This window comes from Copadichromis virginalis, linkage group LG6 (genome assembly GCF_057382275.1).
Source record: "Copadichromis virginalis isolate Kocher_CV1m ecotype Utaka linkage group LG6, C_Virginalis_male_GT1.1, whole genome shotgun sequence".
NCBI lineage: Eukaryota > Metazoa > Chordata > Actinopteri > Cichliformes > Cichlidae > Copadichromis > Copadichromis virginalis.
In genome coordinates this window covers 7,829,442-7,846,985 of record NC_140623.1, presented here as the reverse complement: position 1 = coordinate 7,846,985, position 17,544 = coordinate 7,829,442, and the positions used below count along the sequence as shown (strand labels likewise).

The window sequence follows — 17,544 nt, the reverse complement described above, 5'->3', positions numbered from 1 at the left end:
TGAAACACATACCTTATGTTTATTTGACTTAGGTGCTCAACAAACAGAAAAACATGAAAATGGTCACTTAAAAAACACTAGACTGAAAACAAAGAGAAAAAGCAGCCAATGTCCAAAGAAAAACATTGAATTATTTCTCAAGAGCACTTTAAAAATAATCAGAAAATCTGGCTCTAGCAAAATATAAAGGCAAACTGAACTAGTGGGGGAAATTCCTGTGTTAATTTATTAAAATGCTAGCAGTAATTAGCAGCGACCTGTGTGTGTGTGATGTGTCTATAGAATCCATGAATGTACCTTTGTACAGAGGGCATCTAGTATCAAAACTTAAAAATTGGGGTCCACAAACAAGTGTTTGTCATCACAGTGCATCCATCTTTTCTGTACAGTCTCTGGCTTTTACTCACAGAGAAAGTCAGTGAGCATCTCAGGCTGGTCGTAGTGCACCACGGCCACACAGATGGTGTTGAGGCCCACCAGAAAGAGCACTATCCAGTAGAAAGCCTGCGTCTTCACTATCTTACGGATGAAGAATCGTAGCCGTCGCTCTTTCTTGCTGTAATTGGAGCCCTCCTTACCGCTCTTTATGCTGGAGCGTGCAAAACCTAAGAAGAAGAAGGAGAAAACGGGGACGAAGGGGATATAAGGGAGACATAAGAGTCTATATTTAAGATTTAACAGATTTATATCTCCAGTTCAGTTTCCTCTATCTTTACAATGATGACGATAGTGTAGAATTCAAAACACGACTCTGTTCTTGGTCCTTATTCGTCCTTTGCGTGTCATCCCTGTGTTTGTCTTACCTACTGCATCTCCAATGTTGTCCTCTCCTTCCTCAGGGTTCAGCAGCTCTGTCTTGTTGTTTTTGGTTTTGATGGTTGGCCTACGCCTCGAACCTAGAGAGAGAGAAACGAATTGTCTCGTCTTCAGTCTGTCTCTCAGATGTCACTCTCTCACCCTTCCCACAGAATCTGTCACTTGCTGCTGTACCGCGCTAAATCCCACATTTATTTGCACATTTAAATGAGCAGCTCTAAAAACATTTAAGATAAAAAAAAAATTGTACTAGACTTTTATTTGCTGTACCTTTATTTATACTCTATGGGCAGTGCCTTTCTCACTGTCATACAAAAACATTAACACAGCAAATGAAGTTTAGTTACCATCAAAGTTCCCTGTAGTATCTTCCTCAGCCAGAATCACCTCCTCTGTAGAATTCAATGAAATGAGATTTTGGAGCATTATATCAGGATTTGGTTGTGTGTGTGTGTGTTTTTTTTAATTCTCTAGTAGGAGCTTGAGCAGCATGTGTCAGCACTGGTGTGAATGCGAGTGCGCACTGACCTGCTTTACAGATCCACTCAAGGTATCCGTTGAGCTCCCTCTCAATCTGCTGCTGTCTCCTCAGCTTGAGGAACTCGCTCCTGTTCTCCACTCGCTCCCTCTCTTTGGCAAATTCACTGTGGGAACATTTGTCATTTATTTTTTTTACTATTCATGGAACGAAAGTGCAAAACATAAATTATTGTGGGAAAAAAAACAAAGCTCAATTGTTTTTGTAAGACAAATGGCAGGCTTTTACCCTGAGAGTACACCCAGCACCAGGTTGAGCATGAAGAAGGAGCCGATGATGATGAGGGGGACGTAGTACATCCAATTAAAGTAACTGCCACTTACATCGTTACTCTGCAAGAAACACACGGCCACACATCGGTCATGCACTGTTGGTTTAACTTTCCTTTGCTTTTCTTCTGCAGAGAATGTCAACTACGTTTGTTCTAATAAGCCTTTCAACACTTTAGTCACTCTAGCACACAACTGTCAGATTTGATTCCTTTGTTCATTTTTGTGGAATGCTTCGGAGAGATGAGATCAAGGTTAACATGTACCAGAATGATGAGAGAAAGTGCACCACATCATCTGTCAAACATGGTGGCGTGGGCATTTATGTAATGCCAATGCCAGTGTGACTGTTCATACAAGTAGCACATTGAATTTTGAAATATTTGAGGCTAAACTCTTTGCTTAAACTCAGTCAGATGCTGCAAAACACAGAGATGGATAATGACCACTTCTAAACCAACCCTAAAGCTTCTCAAGGCAAAGAAAGGGGTATTCTTCAGTAGTTAAATCACTGATCTGACCCCAATCTGATCTAATAGATTAGATGTATCTCATAGATAGAACCTAACACAGCAGTCATTCCAAAAGTCAAGAGTGCTGTGGCCCATTTAAAACATCCCAATCTTAAATCTTCACTCTAATCAAACTACAAGATGAAGTGATGCACTTCCTTAAAATTTTTATTCAAGAAACCTAAACAACACAGGTTGTTGTCTATAAATTGCTAATGCAACCCAGTCTTATGCAAAGTGTTATTACCAAAACTTTGATGCAAGAACAGTAAATGCAGGTCAAAGTAATATCTCAAACTAACCCCCTCCTATTACCAGCTATAATTCACTTTTCATATAAATGAATAAATTCATACAGAAAAATTGTACCTGAACTACCTTCAATGCTCAACACCGCAGTTTGGGCATCACTGCAACAATGTATGCTTTTCAGTTACTAAAATCAAAACTGAAGGCAGCGAGAGCCACAAACAAGCAGCAATTGAAAGTAAAGTGGAAACGATTGTCCTCTGAGTATTATAAACTATACTAATATTTTAAAAATGTTTGCTTGTCCCATTACCTTTGAACCTCTGAAAACAGAGGACTGTATAGAAAATGTCTTTATACCTAAAGAGTACATTTTATTTTCATTCTTTTTTCTAAAATGAAAGCCAACACTTTACTCACATGCTGATTGTTTAATTTAAAATCCACTGTGGGTGGTGTACGGAGGCAAAACTAAGAAACATTTAGAAAGTATGTCCAAAGGTTTTTGGGTCTCCCTGTAATCCTCAGACACTGTGTGACTTACTTCTTTCACTCAACTCACAATAACATGAACCCGGCTGCTGGAGGATATTGTATTTCTTTTTGATAAACTATGAGCTAATAAGCTATGATTATAATCCACTGTTGGAGGGCTGCATCTATGCACTGGATTTTGTACTGCTGCTACAATGCTCAGTCCATCCTCTATTAAATTTTCATTGGTTTCCTCCCAACTGCTCGTGTGAGAGTGGAAGTCAGCCTTCATCCATCAGAAAAGATGTTAAATATAGAGCAAGACGGACCAGAATAGTGAGCGGAGGAGAAGAAAAAGAGAGCAGCTCCAAAAGCAGGAAAAGGACAGATGATGGATAAAGGAAGTCAAAGAGATAATGACAGAGTATACGGGATATGTCTTTTGGGCAAATAAATGGCATTTTGAATCAGATCTTTAAATACTTTATGCTTCGTTTGGATAATTGAAATTCAGCTCAACTCTAACCTCCAACCAATGTGGCAAGTCCAGTGTGCCTAAATACAAAAAAAGAGTAAAAATCACTTTACTGCTTTCACCAAATTTAAACCTCAAACTGCAGTTCCTTGAATGACCAGAGGCTTAAAAGTGAGTCAGTCTCTACCGGCTTCTATGTTAATACATTGGAGCCGTTTTAATGCATTTATCTGACAAATAACATGGTTTAGTCAATGGTCACGTTTCAGCAAATTTTCATTATGCCTAGAGGATTTTATTTATGGTATCACGAATTAGTAAATATTGGTGTTGGTGCAATGCACAAACCAGTGGGTACAGGTAACTGCTTTCCACAGTGAAAGCATGATGGTTCTCCCCAATCGCCTGATGTTCAGTTAAAAGAAAAAGGGTCTCAGGTGGCTAGTCAGACATACGTGGTACAGCATGTTTGTCCATCCCTCCATGGTGATGCACTGGAAGACGGTGAGCACGGCGAACAGAATGTTGTCGAATTGGGTGATCCCGTAGTTGGGTCCAATCCACCCTTCCCCACAGTGCGTGCCATTGGAGCACAGCCGGGATGGCGATGCAGTACCACACGGCCTGTCATCTGCAGTCTCATCTGATCACAGAGAGAAAGATACAGCTTCACTATAAAATAACTAAATAACCCCCATTTTGGGTGTCAGAAAGAAAAAAAATGCAGTGACTGGCTGTGTTCATCTGTTCAAGAGGCTAACAAATTCTGACAAAGTAACACGCTTTTTTCAGTGAGTTACACACATCATGTATTTTGAGTCTATGAACCCGGTCCTGTCCTATTCAAGTATTAAAACAAGCCACAAGGATAGCATAAAAATACCAGGACCCAAAAAACCAAAGCCTCCATCATTCATTTTATTATTTATTTGTTATTTTCCTAATGAACAGAAAACCTATGTACACCTGAAATGGGATGGGGCCACCACCCTTTCTGTTGGAACAAGTCACAAAGGCTCACCACACATTGGTTTTTTACCACTTTCTACTTACTTGTAACATCATCATAGCAAGTCTTGTGGAACTGTCCCATGTAAAACTCCAGGCCGATGATTGCAAACATGAGGATGGCCACAAATAAGAGGAGACCAATCTGCAGCAGGGGGATCATAGCCTTCATAATGGACTTGAGCACCACCTGCAGGCCTGGAGGATTCAGTGCAAGACACGCAAATAAATAATAGACATGGAATAGCTTGGGTGCTTTTTAGAACAAATCAAAAATAAAGTAGACAGTATGATACTAAGTGATAAATGTAAGGTCGATGTTGTTAAATGTCAGTCAGTAAATTAAGAGCAGTGAGGTTAGCTTGTCTAGTAGCTCCTCGATTGGCAACCACGTTGTAATGACAAAGAATATATAGAATATCAAAAAACATTGCAACTTGCAGTAAAATTTAGATTTGTTCAGATTTTATTCATTGGACTTGAATGTGACATGGTTGGTATGGAAGGATCTGAAATTAGCATAGAAGCAAAAACACTTACTTGGAATTCCAGACACCAGTTTTAAGGGTCGCAGCACCCTGACGGCTCGCAGTGTCCTCAGGTCAAACGTAGACCCCACTGACGACAAAATACTACAGAGAAAGAAACAAAATACATGAGATCGTCTCTGAAAGCAGTCAACACTATCATTTACACTCTCACCACTTTTTTAGGTACACCTAGCTTAAACCAGTTCTGCTCAAGGCAGCTTCAATGAATCCTCTCTTTGTGCAGGTCTCAAAACCGATTTTGCATTCTGAATATTCACAGAGGTTTGTAGTGAAATTTAAAGATGCAGTTACGATGTGTTGTTGTGCTCTGTTGTGCTATACTGACAAGGTACTTCAACTATTTTACCCATCAATGCTAGGCTAAGGGCTAAATAACAGAAAACGTCTCAGTTGAAAGCAAAAATAACAATCAGAAAACATAAAGACAACTATATGTTCACCTTAAACCAATATCTATGTGTGTGATGTGTTACTTCAGTAACAATATGTTTGCTGTTGGAAACTGCTGACACATTCTGTATCTGTTCTGACTGCTCTGTGTGTCTTTAATGTGTAGGTGTGTGTGTGTGAGAGAGAGAGAGCTCTGGCACAAAGTCAGCTGGAGAAGGAGCATGGAATTTTCCAACCTGTCTTGAACGTAGGCGGAAGGCAGGGTAGGTCCTATAGGAGGGGGAGGGAGGAAGTGTGGGGGCGTAGACAGGGGATGTACTGAGGAAGAGGAGTGAGATAGAGGGAAGGAGCGCACTGCATTGGCAGACATCTGATGCTTAAAAGTTTCACTTTCTTCTTTAAAGCTCAGTTAGTTTAAACAAGGATACTTTGAAATGATTTGCTTACTGTAACTGTCCACACATTAGCTACCAATGACAAGAAAGAGAAGCCCAGCTGTCGCACAGCCTCAGCATCATTCTCATTCACTAGCTGGCATTTTTGTGCATTTGTATGACTATCCTTTGACCACTGAAAAAACCTCATAATTCATATCTGGACTCATTTATTAGCTGCTTTCTCATAAATCAGCTTTTACATTGCCTGTAGTTGTAAGCAAGCTTTCCTATAGCACCATAATACATGACACCGTGGACCGGATTTGCTAACACAAACTGTGGTTGGTGGGTTTGGTGGTTCTGACCCTCTTGTATTTGTCACAAACTGATATACTAATGTTTGCGTTATTTCATATATGGGCCATGATTTCACAGCCTATGCAAAGACATTCAGAATGAAATCACAGAAGAAAAGAGAGAACAGGGGGATCATGATGATGAAATCGGACCTTATCCTGAAAATAATCAGGCCATACATGAACATCAGCACGTCTGATCCATGCATATACGTTAATAACTTTACATTTTTAAAGATTGCATTTAAAGGAAACCGTTATAATTTCAGGACCATGGACAGCTCATACGGTTTTCACTGTGATCTCACGAGCTGTGCATACATGGCTGTTTGTAGTGGTTGACCTACACAAATTCAAAACGTGAGATATAGATCACAGATACAAAAAAAACCTGCATATTTTTTTTAATTTAATTTACTTAATTTTTTTCCTAAACAAATCCACCATAGTAAAGTTGTGGTGGCACTGTTAACACAACCAGTCTGAGAGTATAGAAATGAACCTTTGTCAGTCAGACATTTACGGTTTGTTCTGAAGATGGACGAGATGTAAGTTGTCTTAATACAAGAACAGAGCGTGATGTCAAAATACTGTAGCACAGTTCACAGTCCTACTTTGGGCACCTGTCAGTTACTGAACCCCGTTTCTATTTTTATGACTCTGTCTGCCACACTGCCTACGTTTAGCATACACATTTATATGGTTTTCTGATTACAATTAACGAGCAGCGCCTGTCCTGTTAGTAAATGACTTGCAGCTGAATATCATCTCTCAGTTTGCCTAATTGTGCTTAACTGCACGACTCTTGGAAGACTATGCATGCCATGTTGAAATGAACAGATTGTGCCTATCATTAGAACAGCACAACTTTTGCAAATCACACGCAAACCTAACCCCACCTATCAGCACTATGTGGAAATGGAGGTGCTCACACGCTATTTTGTCCCATCTTTATGTGCCGTATAAATGTATGCCCTAAATTAGAAAAAAAGCAATATTGTATTTTTTTAACCATGTGTGAGAAAGGCATGAGATTTAACAATAGGAGTAGCATTTAGCAGTCAGTCGTACCACCCTTTCTAAGAAACAGGAAGTGGACTGAAACAATGACAAAAGGGCTGCACAAATCAAATCTAAAACTTGCTAAATGTTGGCATCTGCCACCCTGCCATCCATCCATCCATTGCTTTTCCTGTTCCAGCCACTACCTTCTTAATCTCACTCCCTCCTCCACTTCTCCACAGGTTGGTTGCTAATTCCAGTAAGAGGTCATTTATTAACAGACACAGGGACAGCAGCCAATCCCCTCATTCTCTCAATGGCTTTTTAACTGCCACAGCTAAAGGCAATGCTGCAGATTTGAAAATACCTGACCTCAGCAAAATAAGCAAACGGCTTCAGTCTTCAATCACCGCGTTCATGAGAGCACTCAGAACATGAAGCAAGTGAAACAGCATGACGTTTACCGGTGGCTTGAGCTGATGTTTAACTACAGGTGATCAGAACAATTGTTTTAGGAATGTGCACACGCTGCATGGCTGCTGCTAGTGGCAGTTTAATAAGTTAACATCTACTTTTAAAGCATACTTAAACATTATCAAGTTTCATGGACAAAACAGATTTTGTCAATAATAAATGAACAAATGTTCTCGATGAGAACATCACGACGAGGTTCTAGTGAAAACAAACAGCTCAGAGCAGCTTGTTTAAGGGAGTCTACACTGAGATAGTTAGGTAGTTTAATAGTAACCTAAATGAATTTAAACCAGATCATTATAATCAGTGTAAACTGAACTTCCGTTTGCCCTTTTTTCTGCCTTGCTTAATTCATTTTTCTCATACACTTTCCCACAGCATGATATTATATAACACTGTAAACCTGACATACACCACATCCACTGAATAGGTTTGTTGTTCATGATTTAATCTATTGTGGATGACTTTCTGTTGGTTTTATGATCATATCGTTTTCTTTTTTGGCCTGCACAAATTACTGCTTACTCACTTGGAGCATTAAAGCTTAGGGGACATTTTTCTGGGCAGTTGGGTTTATGCCTGGATAAACAAATGGATGAGGTAAGAGAACAAAGGGTCTGTTTTGATATCATTAATCTGACTTTTCTGCTGTTCCGTCTCACTGTGTCTGTCATTTATTGCCTTGCCTTTCGCCCTCTGTTTATTTTTGTCCCACTTTTTTTCTCCTGTGACAATCAATTTAAGGTGAATCTAGAGCTCCAAAATTCATTCATGTGAGACGGCATCTACCGCTTTTGAAGACAATTCTAACACTGAGGATGCAGTCGCCACTGTCAAAGGATGAACCTGCCCACAGTGTATTGATGTGGCCAGTAGAGGGAGCAGAGAGTATGCTGCTGGTGGTGATAGATGGATGAAGTGGAAAGCGAAGTGCATGGAAGATTGCGAGAAGACACAGAGGAACAGCTATGGGTGACAAATCCCTAAGAGTTAAGTTGAAGGAGAGGAGGCAAACGTGAGGAGCAGAAGGCTGTGTAATCATGTTATACATGACCATTATGATCTTTTTAATTAGTATCACAACTTTTGCTTAAATCTTTCATGAAAAAAGGCACCAGTTAAACAAAGCTTTGATGCCACAATATTAATTTACGATTGAAAATCTGAATATTTTAATAGTCAAGACAGTTATTAAAATCTTTAGTAGGTGAATGCAAAGATAGGACTAAAACCAAAACTATTTTGAAGAAAAAGTTAAAACCAATACTCAAAATAATAAAAGAATAGCACCTGAATGGACCACCAACAGTAGGGTCCATTGTATATACCTAAACTAGGCTGGCGTCTTTGACGTTAGATTTATTCTTTAGTCAAGATTGGGATTAGAAAGTGATTTAACTAGCTCCTCAGTGAAGCCTGTGGCACGTTGGCATTTTGGTATTGTTTGCTAATGCTAACTGACATATTTCTGTCTCTGAATTTGTTTAAATGCTAATAACCATACACAATTAGTATGTTTTCTCAGACATGGATTACACTTAGTAGCATACAAAAAGAAAAAAAAAGCTCTCCACTAAAAAAAAGAAAAAGAAAAAAAGGTCATGGCCCTTAATTAGGCTTAAAGAAACAAGCTCTATATCTCTATTGCCCTAAAATCCAAATTAATTCAAATAAACTGGGAATATAGGCTACAAACACAGGGTATTACAAGGGAGATTTATCTTAAACTAGACGCTCCCTAATGAAATACAGACTGGGAAGAGGGAGACGAGGTATCCCTTAAGAGAGAGTAAGTGTGAGATAGAGTGAGCGGATTGAAAAAGAGTGATAGTCCTGTGCGTCAAAAGTGTGAGATTCAGCAGTAGAGACAAGCAGAGAGTCAATGAACCCCCAAAGAGAGAGCTGAAGAGACTCCAGAGAGAAAGACAGAGTGTTTCAGCTGCAGAGGGAGGAGGTGTTTGGACAGTGATGACAGAGGATCTCACTGCTGGGAAACACCTAGCTATCAACCTGCAAAGATGCACACACGCACACACACATGCATACACATACACGCACACACATATACAATTACATATGCTAACAGTGTGTTAGCTTTGCCTAAGTTCACCTGAACTCTATTGTCTTGTACAATATATGATAGAAATGATAGGACGCAAAAAAACACAAGACATCTGTGTAACAGATGCAAATGAATGAAGTGTTAAACAATGGCCTAGGTCCAAACATTAGTCAGATCTTTGGACAGGTTTAACTGTAATCAGCCTAATCACTATCTCCTAGCCTTCACCTTATTTAACTCAAATCGCTGAATTAGACCTCTCATTCATGTCTTTGTTGTTAATGTCGGCTGTGTATTGTTATTTCTATCAAGTCTGTGCTTTAGTTTAATAATTAAAAATCATTTAAAAGTATTTTAGTAATCATTTACGTAGCACTGAATCTATGCATTGCACCTACAGAATCTAAAGATGCGCCTAACCAAGCTCTACGGTCACGTGATAACTTACCACTCCACCCTTTTATCTAAATATACCTTTAGCTTAAAAAACACCCTGTAGGGTGCTCAAACTGAGGTTTCAAAATAGGCCTTTTCAAATGAACAGTAGCTACATGCGCCTTTCATAAAAGGTGGACGTAAATAAGATAAACACTAAACGTCACGAGTATCCCTTCCAGCGTTTAGTCATTATTTTGATGGCAGCAGGTTTAGAGGTTAACTGGAATGTCCTGTATAAGTATTGTAAGCCTGGTGTGCTGTTGTTTCAACATTATTTTAATCATGTAATTATAACTTGCATGTTAAAGATTGAATTCATTTCCCCAAATTTCTTTACAATTCACAGGTACTGTTCAGAGAATAACATGCGAACTATCCTAAGTATCAAAGTATCAAATCAAGGTCCAAGACCTGCTGCAACATGAGGCTTCTGTTTGCTGCTGTCCCGCCGAGGAACAGCGCTTTGATGATGATGATTGATGGCACTGATTAAGATCTCAGAGGTCACTCGCCACCTTCACTCTGCTCGGTCTATCCCTGTTCATGGCATTGCCATGGCAACTGGCAATTCCTCTCTTCACTTAGTCTCCACAGTTACCGACCTGCTCTCATTCATAAGCGTTGCCAGGGAAACGCAGCCCATGCTCATTGATGGAATCTTGGCATTGCCGCAGAAACAGGGATGGGAAGTGGGTCTCCCAGCGATTGATTTTCCAACCCCTCCAAACACCCGCATCTCCCACCCACATACACTTACACACATAACCCTCACCTACCCTGCTGCCCCTGCAGCTCCCCTGTTCTAACCACAGATCCTGAGCCTGCTGACAGGAACACAGCACACAATGCAAGAGCAGCTTCTTTGCATGCAGACTGATGCTTACCAGCGCATTGTTTTACTGCATGGAAACACAGACACACATATTAGACACGTGTGTGTGCATACACAATGCATGATCAGATGACAGTGATGAATGAAGCCCAGGTAGAATGGATGATCCACTTTCTCTGCTTCTGGTTTATTCTGAAATGGCTGTATTGTACAAACATCAGACATCCCACACACGCACACATAACATAGATGTTATTATTTATGCAAATGAAAACCGGCCAAACCTCTTTGTAGACTTGGATCTTGATTTCACTAATTGGTCTTCCTGTGAACAATTCTTAACCTTTTTGTTAGACACAGCTAAGAAGCAACTATTATTTCCATGAGATAAAACAGGAAAAATTATCCATACATCCATTACTTCTGATATTTTGTGCACGTATTTTAGAATTTTCAATGGTTACTTATAGGTCTTGCAGTTGAATTCAAGCCTTTACTAATTACCTTGGATGTGTACCAGTCTTGGCCAGAACTGGCAAAACCCCAAGCTGCAGTTTGAGCACAGGACTTTCTCTGATCATGTCTTTGTCTTAAGTGTTTGAGGTTTTTACAAAATACATCTAATTACCAAAATTTAAAAAATAAGACCCTACTTGTACTTATACAGAGGTTCTCTGTGTGGTTTCTACTGTTTCAATTGGATCCACCTTCTTAAGAATTTAGCTAGGCAAGCAGTTAACTAGCAAATGGGGCGTGATAACCTAAAGTGGTAGTTGCCATATCAACAGACTAGTATGTGTATGATGTTTCTTCTCGATTGGGCTGCGATATAACTGTAAGTTGCACACATAAAATAATGTGATTCACATTAAAATTAAGCCACTGTAACATGGACATGACAAAAACTTCAGTTCCTTTAATGGCTACTTGAGGCTGGTTTCAAAGGTGACCTGCCACAGCCTGCCATGCCAAACTTTGCATCAGTACAAAGCAGTACCTGATTAGCTGAGTTCTACAGAATGAAATCATACAGTAATTAATAAAGATAAATATGATATTACTTTAACAACCAAGCTTATTTTAACTGAATAATTAAAAAAATGATCCTAACTTGTCTGCCATTTTGGACCAGTGGAAGTTTAGGGTCAAAAGTCATAGAGGCAGAGACGAGTTGGCGACCAGTTTGTAACCAACGGTCACAGGTTAAAAAAACAAAAAACATTAAAAAACATTCTTGCAATTGATTAGGCCATTAGCCAGTTGCCCCAGTCACTTATTCTATTGAGTGTTCACTGGTGGTGACTTGCATTGACTTGGTGAAGTCAAGTATCCCAGAATGCATTTCATCTGAAACCCCACAGAAGAAATAATGGAAGAGAGCAGCTAAGGCTGTAAGCAAAGTTTTAAATATTACTGTTTCTGTGACACAGAAATATATTTTTTAAATATTTTCAGGGAAGAATGTAGATGTGTAAACTTCAAATATCTGCTCGATTTATTGCCTATTAGTGAAAGTGCTCCGAGGTTTCCAGAGATCAGGGAGGTTGAGACTCATCGTTTTCAAAAACCCTGTGTGCTTTTGCTACTCAGTAGAGGTTAAACACAAAACACGATTTATAAAGATAATTTCTAACGGTTTGTTTGGCTTATTTTAGTGTTTTATTTGTTCCCGATCAAATCAGTTAGGCTGAGATTAAAGTTAAGTTTCATAACTGCATTGTTTTATTTAACTTTAATGTCTCACTGGAGAGCTGTCAGTATATTTGGAATTGAATGTCTCACTTTATTCCCTGATGTACAAATGTGCTGTTCTTATTTTAACAGCTTATTCTGCATCAAATCTAACATTAAAGATATTTTAATCCAGGAGGAAAAAGCAGAAACATCTGGAGCAGCATGTTGATACGTGGACATCTTGAAGACTGCTCCCGAAATGATTAACTTGTGTTTTTAACATTTATTCTTTTCTTTTTTTCCCCCAAACACCAGCTGTCTACTGTTTTGGGTGTCAACTAAAATGAAAATAAAAGCATTCTCACATCAGACCTGATTTTTTTTATCCAATAATCATCTTGAGTCCAGACTGCCATGTGAAATACAAACTACCAAGAATGCAAGTACAGACTTGAGTATTGCGAAATGTCAATAGTGAAGCTGAAAAGTGCAACACAAACTGGAAATGGAGACTGCCTTCAAAATAAAGGTTGTGCCTTCTGAAATGTGTTGACCACAGTGCACAGTTTTACTGAAAACTTACAGTGTCAATACATGTGTGTATGTGATGCAGGCTCATACAGTTATCTGTATGTAGAAGCATACAATGTTAAATGTTATCAGCGTATACACAACACGGTCTGTGTGCAAAAGCCACGTGTGCTGCGTGTTTAAACACACACAGACAACATGAAAGAGCCTTGGACAGGTTCCAGCCAGTCACACGTGCATTAGCTGTGCTGTGTTTGTGTGCATGTGTATTTCTATGTAAATGAATTCCACATAGCCCATGTGTGCCTTGTGTGGAAATAGTGTAGGAGTGCCATGTGTCATCACAGTGTGAACTCCTGTCCCCTTAGTGTCTCCCACTGAGCCCTCAACCATTAAACCCTCCACACATATTCACACATGTACTGGACAATATACACATATACATATTTAAGGGATGTGTTTGAACCTAATGTAACAGATATTCAAATTGCATCATGTGTCTCATAAATCCAATAAATGCTGCTTTCATTGATACTAATCTAAACTTAGAGCGCTAATTCTTTGTTTTTCTTTTAAAAGCTTTTCTAATGTATTTAGTAGTAAAGAAAGATTCTTTAAAAAGACATGTCAGAGAGTTTTCCTCAGTTCTTCTGTGAATTAAAGCCATCTTAATTGTTTCAATGGCTTCATTTAAACCCAGAATGATTCAATGTTTTCGGCTGAAGTGATTGGTGGTGCTGTCATGATCATCATGATTCCTACCTAACTGGGTTATGATAGCATGAAGCCAAACATCTTAATTATCCTAAAGTTTTTGCACAGTACTGTATGTGGGCCAAATGCATTATTACAAATAATACATTTCCTCAGTGTACTTTTAGGGACAAACAATAACTTGTGCTCTGGTTGTTTATAATTAATTAGTTTTCTGCAATTACTTTATGTTTAGAAGCTAGAAATGTGGCCTCATATTTAGGAAAATACAATCCAGATTGGCTGAATGGACACAAGCTTTTTGTAAGTAGAAGCAATATCACAATATACAATAATAATGCTGCATTACAACCTAAGGGTTAGCCAGTGCTTCCAATGAATTCCAACAGATAATGAAGAATAAACAATGAGATGACTGAGCATGTTTTGTAGCGTGCTGTTCATTTCAAATTTGTTTGTGGAACAGTCATGATGCAGTACAGCATTTATATTTTCAATCAAACAACTGGTTTGTTTTTTACTCATTTCATTCTTCTCTGTGTTTGTCCACTCCTCTCCGTCTCCTCATAGCTGAAGCTTTCATTGGCAGCAGCAGGACAGAAGCACTCATTCTCACCACATTCTCCACCCTCATCACCCCCTTCCTCTTGCTTTCCCTTGGTTAATTTTCTCACTCTAGCGTTATTGCTGATCTCAGCAGACTACTAACACTCAGCTGATGGACTCTCTGTCCATCCTTCTATCCCCACCCAAACTCACTCCTTCCCACCACCTTTCCTCCGTTCTCTTCAGTTTTTTTCTCCTCTCTCCTCCTTTTTTCTACTTTAACTTCACGTATATAGGAAGGAAAAGGACAAATTGAGGAGGTCATAAAGAGGAATGAATCATTCTTTCCCCTGGTCACCTGTGTTTTATTAAAATGTATGCTGTGCTTTTCTGACCCGTCTGGCCAACTTAATGGCTGGTTTTCAAGTAATTAGGAGAGGCAATTTTCTTATATCGGTGGGCAGTATTCTTTTAATGAATACTTTGAACATTTGCAGAATATTTTCTTTAGTAGGTACAAAAGGTGCTTCCATTTCCAGGAGTAGTTGTGTCACTAGAAGTTTAACTTTCCGATATGTTGTATTTTTAAATTTTCTAATTTTCTGTGTAATCTAATTGTCAAGTAGAGTCACTGGTTGTCAGTTCTTCTGCAACCTTCATTTCATTCCTCTGTCCTTTAATTATATTGGGACATGCCTGTTGCCTTTCTCCTCCTCACACAATCTTTCCCATGGCTCTAATCTTCGGTTTTTCCATTCACCTCTCTCCCTTGTTCCCTCGATCTCTGCCGGACCGGCTGATTTGCCCACCTGTTCCTCCGTCTCTTGCCAGCATGACTGCTGGACTTCACAAGGACACGACGTCTGGACTTCTCTGTCCTTGTTAGCGTGTGTCTTTCCTTTCAGTGTGTTGTTGGACACTTGTGTGCATGTAATGTTATTGAACGTTTGTGTTTACAGCATGTTTGATTTCTGGAGTTTTTGCAGCCAAAATTCCCAACATGTATAATCATGCTGCCCACTGTGAATTGCCTGACTCTAATTCACTCCATCCATCAAGGTTCATCAATATCATTGCATTTGCATGACTATATACAGTGTGAAAGGATGGGTTGTAACCAAGTTGCAAAGAAAGAAAAAAAGTATCACAGTTTTGCAGCAAGTCTGTCAGACAAAACCAGCAAATTATCCACTCAAAATGACATCAATATTAGAACTTATAATATGACACTGCCAATGCATAAACAACGTACAGAGATGCAAAACTGCGTCGCTGGCTAGGAGTCCGAACTAGATCCAATGACAGTTGCCCAGATAGCACCCAGAAGTCCTGCAGGGAGCATGTCCCTTGAATTTTGAACATTCACCAGGTTGTGCACGTGGAGTCATCCCAGAAGGTTAGACAACTAACAGGAAGTTCTACTGTAGGACATCTGAGGAAGAGCGTTTAGTTTTTGAAACTTACATCAAATTCTGTCAAATACAAAAAACTTTCTGTTTCTTTGAGAATACAATGTCTAAGCTAACTGTGCAGCTGACAGCTTTTAGTGAGGATAACATTATCTGTTCAAAAAGCCATTAGCCTGATATTGGTACATCAACACAATCGTTATTCACCATTCACCCTAATCCATCTCTGGTTATTGCCCTACAATTGGCCAGTCTAGTCCAAAATAAAGTTCAAGTTGAAGGGTTATCATCTTGAAGCAGCAGTGGAGATCAGAGGCAACTGCAAGTTGGTACACAGCTGACAGCCGTGTTTAACAACTGTTAGAATTCATATCATGGTAAGAACCAGCTAAGCAAAGAGAAACAACAGTCCATCATTATTTTAAGAACTGAAGGTCAGTCAGTCCAGAAAATTGCTAAAACTTTGATTGTGTCCACAAGTGCAGTTGCAAAAAATGTTGTGCTACAACAAAACTGGCGAGCATGAGGACCGCCCCAGGAAAGGAAGACCAAGAGTCACCTCTGCTGCTCAGGATAAATTCATCTGAATCACCAGCCTCAGAAATTGCAAGTTAACAGCCACTCAGATTAGAGCCAAAATAAATGCCACACAGTTCCAGTAACAGACACATCTCTACATCAGCTGTTCAGAGGAGACTGTGTGAATCAGGACTTTATGGTCAAAAAGCTGCTAAGAAATCTAAGGAAACACAACAAGCAGAAGAGATTTGTTTGGGCCAAGAAACACAAGGAGTGGACATTAGACCAGTGGAATCTGTGCTTTGGTCTGATGAGTCCAAATTTGAGATCTTTGGTTCCACCTGTGTCTTTGTGCGATGCAGAAAAGGTGAATGGATGGTCTCTACATGCATGGTTCTCACCGTAAAGCATGGGGAAGGAGGTGTGATGGTGTGGGGGTGCTTTGCTGGTGACATGTTGGGGATTTATTCAAAGCTCAAGGCACACTGAACCAGCATGGCTACCACAGCATCCTGCAGCCACATGCCATCCCATCTGGTTTGCGTTTAGTTGGACCATGATTTATTTTTCAACAGGACAATGACCCCAAACACACCTCCAGGCTGTGTAAGGGCTACTTGACAAAGAAGGAGAGTGATGGTGTGCTGCGTCAGATGGCCTGGCCTCCACAGTCACCTGACCTAAACCCAATCCAGACGATTTTGGAAGAAATGGATGCAGAGTGAAGACAAAAGGGCCAACAAGTGCTCAGCGTCTCTGCGAACTCCTTCAAGACTGTTGGAAAACCATTTCAGGTGACTACCTCATGAAGCTCATCAAGAGTGTGCAAAGCAGTGATCAAAGCAAAGAAGAATCTAAAATATAAAAGATGTTTTGAGTTATTTCACACTTTGTTTACTACATAATTCCATATGAGTTCAGTCATAGTTTTGATGCCTTCACTGAGAATCTACAATGTAAATAGTCATGAAAATAAAGAAGAACCTTTCAGTTTTAATATGATTAAATCACATCAGAGTAAGGAAATGATAAAAAACACGCTGTTAAGAATTACTGTACACAAATTGCTGCAAAGGTGTGAGAACGATTGCCATAAGAGGTCACCTAAAATATTTGATACTGTGATGGAGAAAATCTCAGTGTGATCAGAGGTCAGAGGTCAGAGAGAGTGATTGCATATCTTGGAAAAGGACACTTTAAGGCTAAAGAATTCGGGACAGACATGCTTGTTAACTCTGTGTGTATGATAAACGACAATTACTGGCTTACCTTTAACACTCTGCTGCCCTCACATTGTGTGTCTGTGGGTGTGTGTTTCTGTCTGTAAC

The 17,544-nt window shown here is 39.5% G+C and overlaps 1 protein-coding gene across 8 annotated transcripts in view; it reads right to left on the bottom strand.

The window, feature by feature from the left end:
* Nucleotides 1-17,544, bottom strand: part of cacna1ab (calcium channel, voltage-dependent, P/Q type, alpha 1A subunit, b) — a 116,597-nt gene that overhangs the window by 81,769 nt on the left and 17,284 nt on the right. For all 8 annotated transcript variants that reach the window (XM_085458454.1, XM_085458447.1, XM_085458451.1 and 5 more), the window contains exons 3-10: nucleotides 4,882-4,973; nucleotides 4,387-4,539; nucleotides 3,789-3,976; nucleotides 1,583-1,686; nucleotides 1,345-1,460; nucleotides 1,164-1,208; nucleotides 804-896; nucleotides 408-605 (exon numbers count right to left, since the gene is read on the bottom strand). In XM_085458454.1, the coding sequence (XP_085314580.1) occupies nucleotides 408-605; nucleotides 804-896; nucleotides 1,164-1,208; nucleotides 1,345-1,460; nucleotides 1,583-1,686; nucleotides 3,789-3,976; nucleotides 4,387-4,539; nucleotides 4,882-4,973 (989 nt within the window). The remainder of the gene's footprint in view (nucleotides 1-407; nucleotides 606-803; nucleotides 897-1,163; nucleotides 1,209-1,344; nucleotides 1,461-1,582; nucleotides 1,687-3,788; nucleotides 3,977-4,386; nucleotides 4,540-4,881; nucleotides 4,974-17,544) is intronic.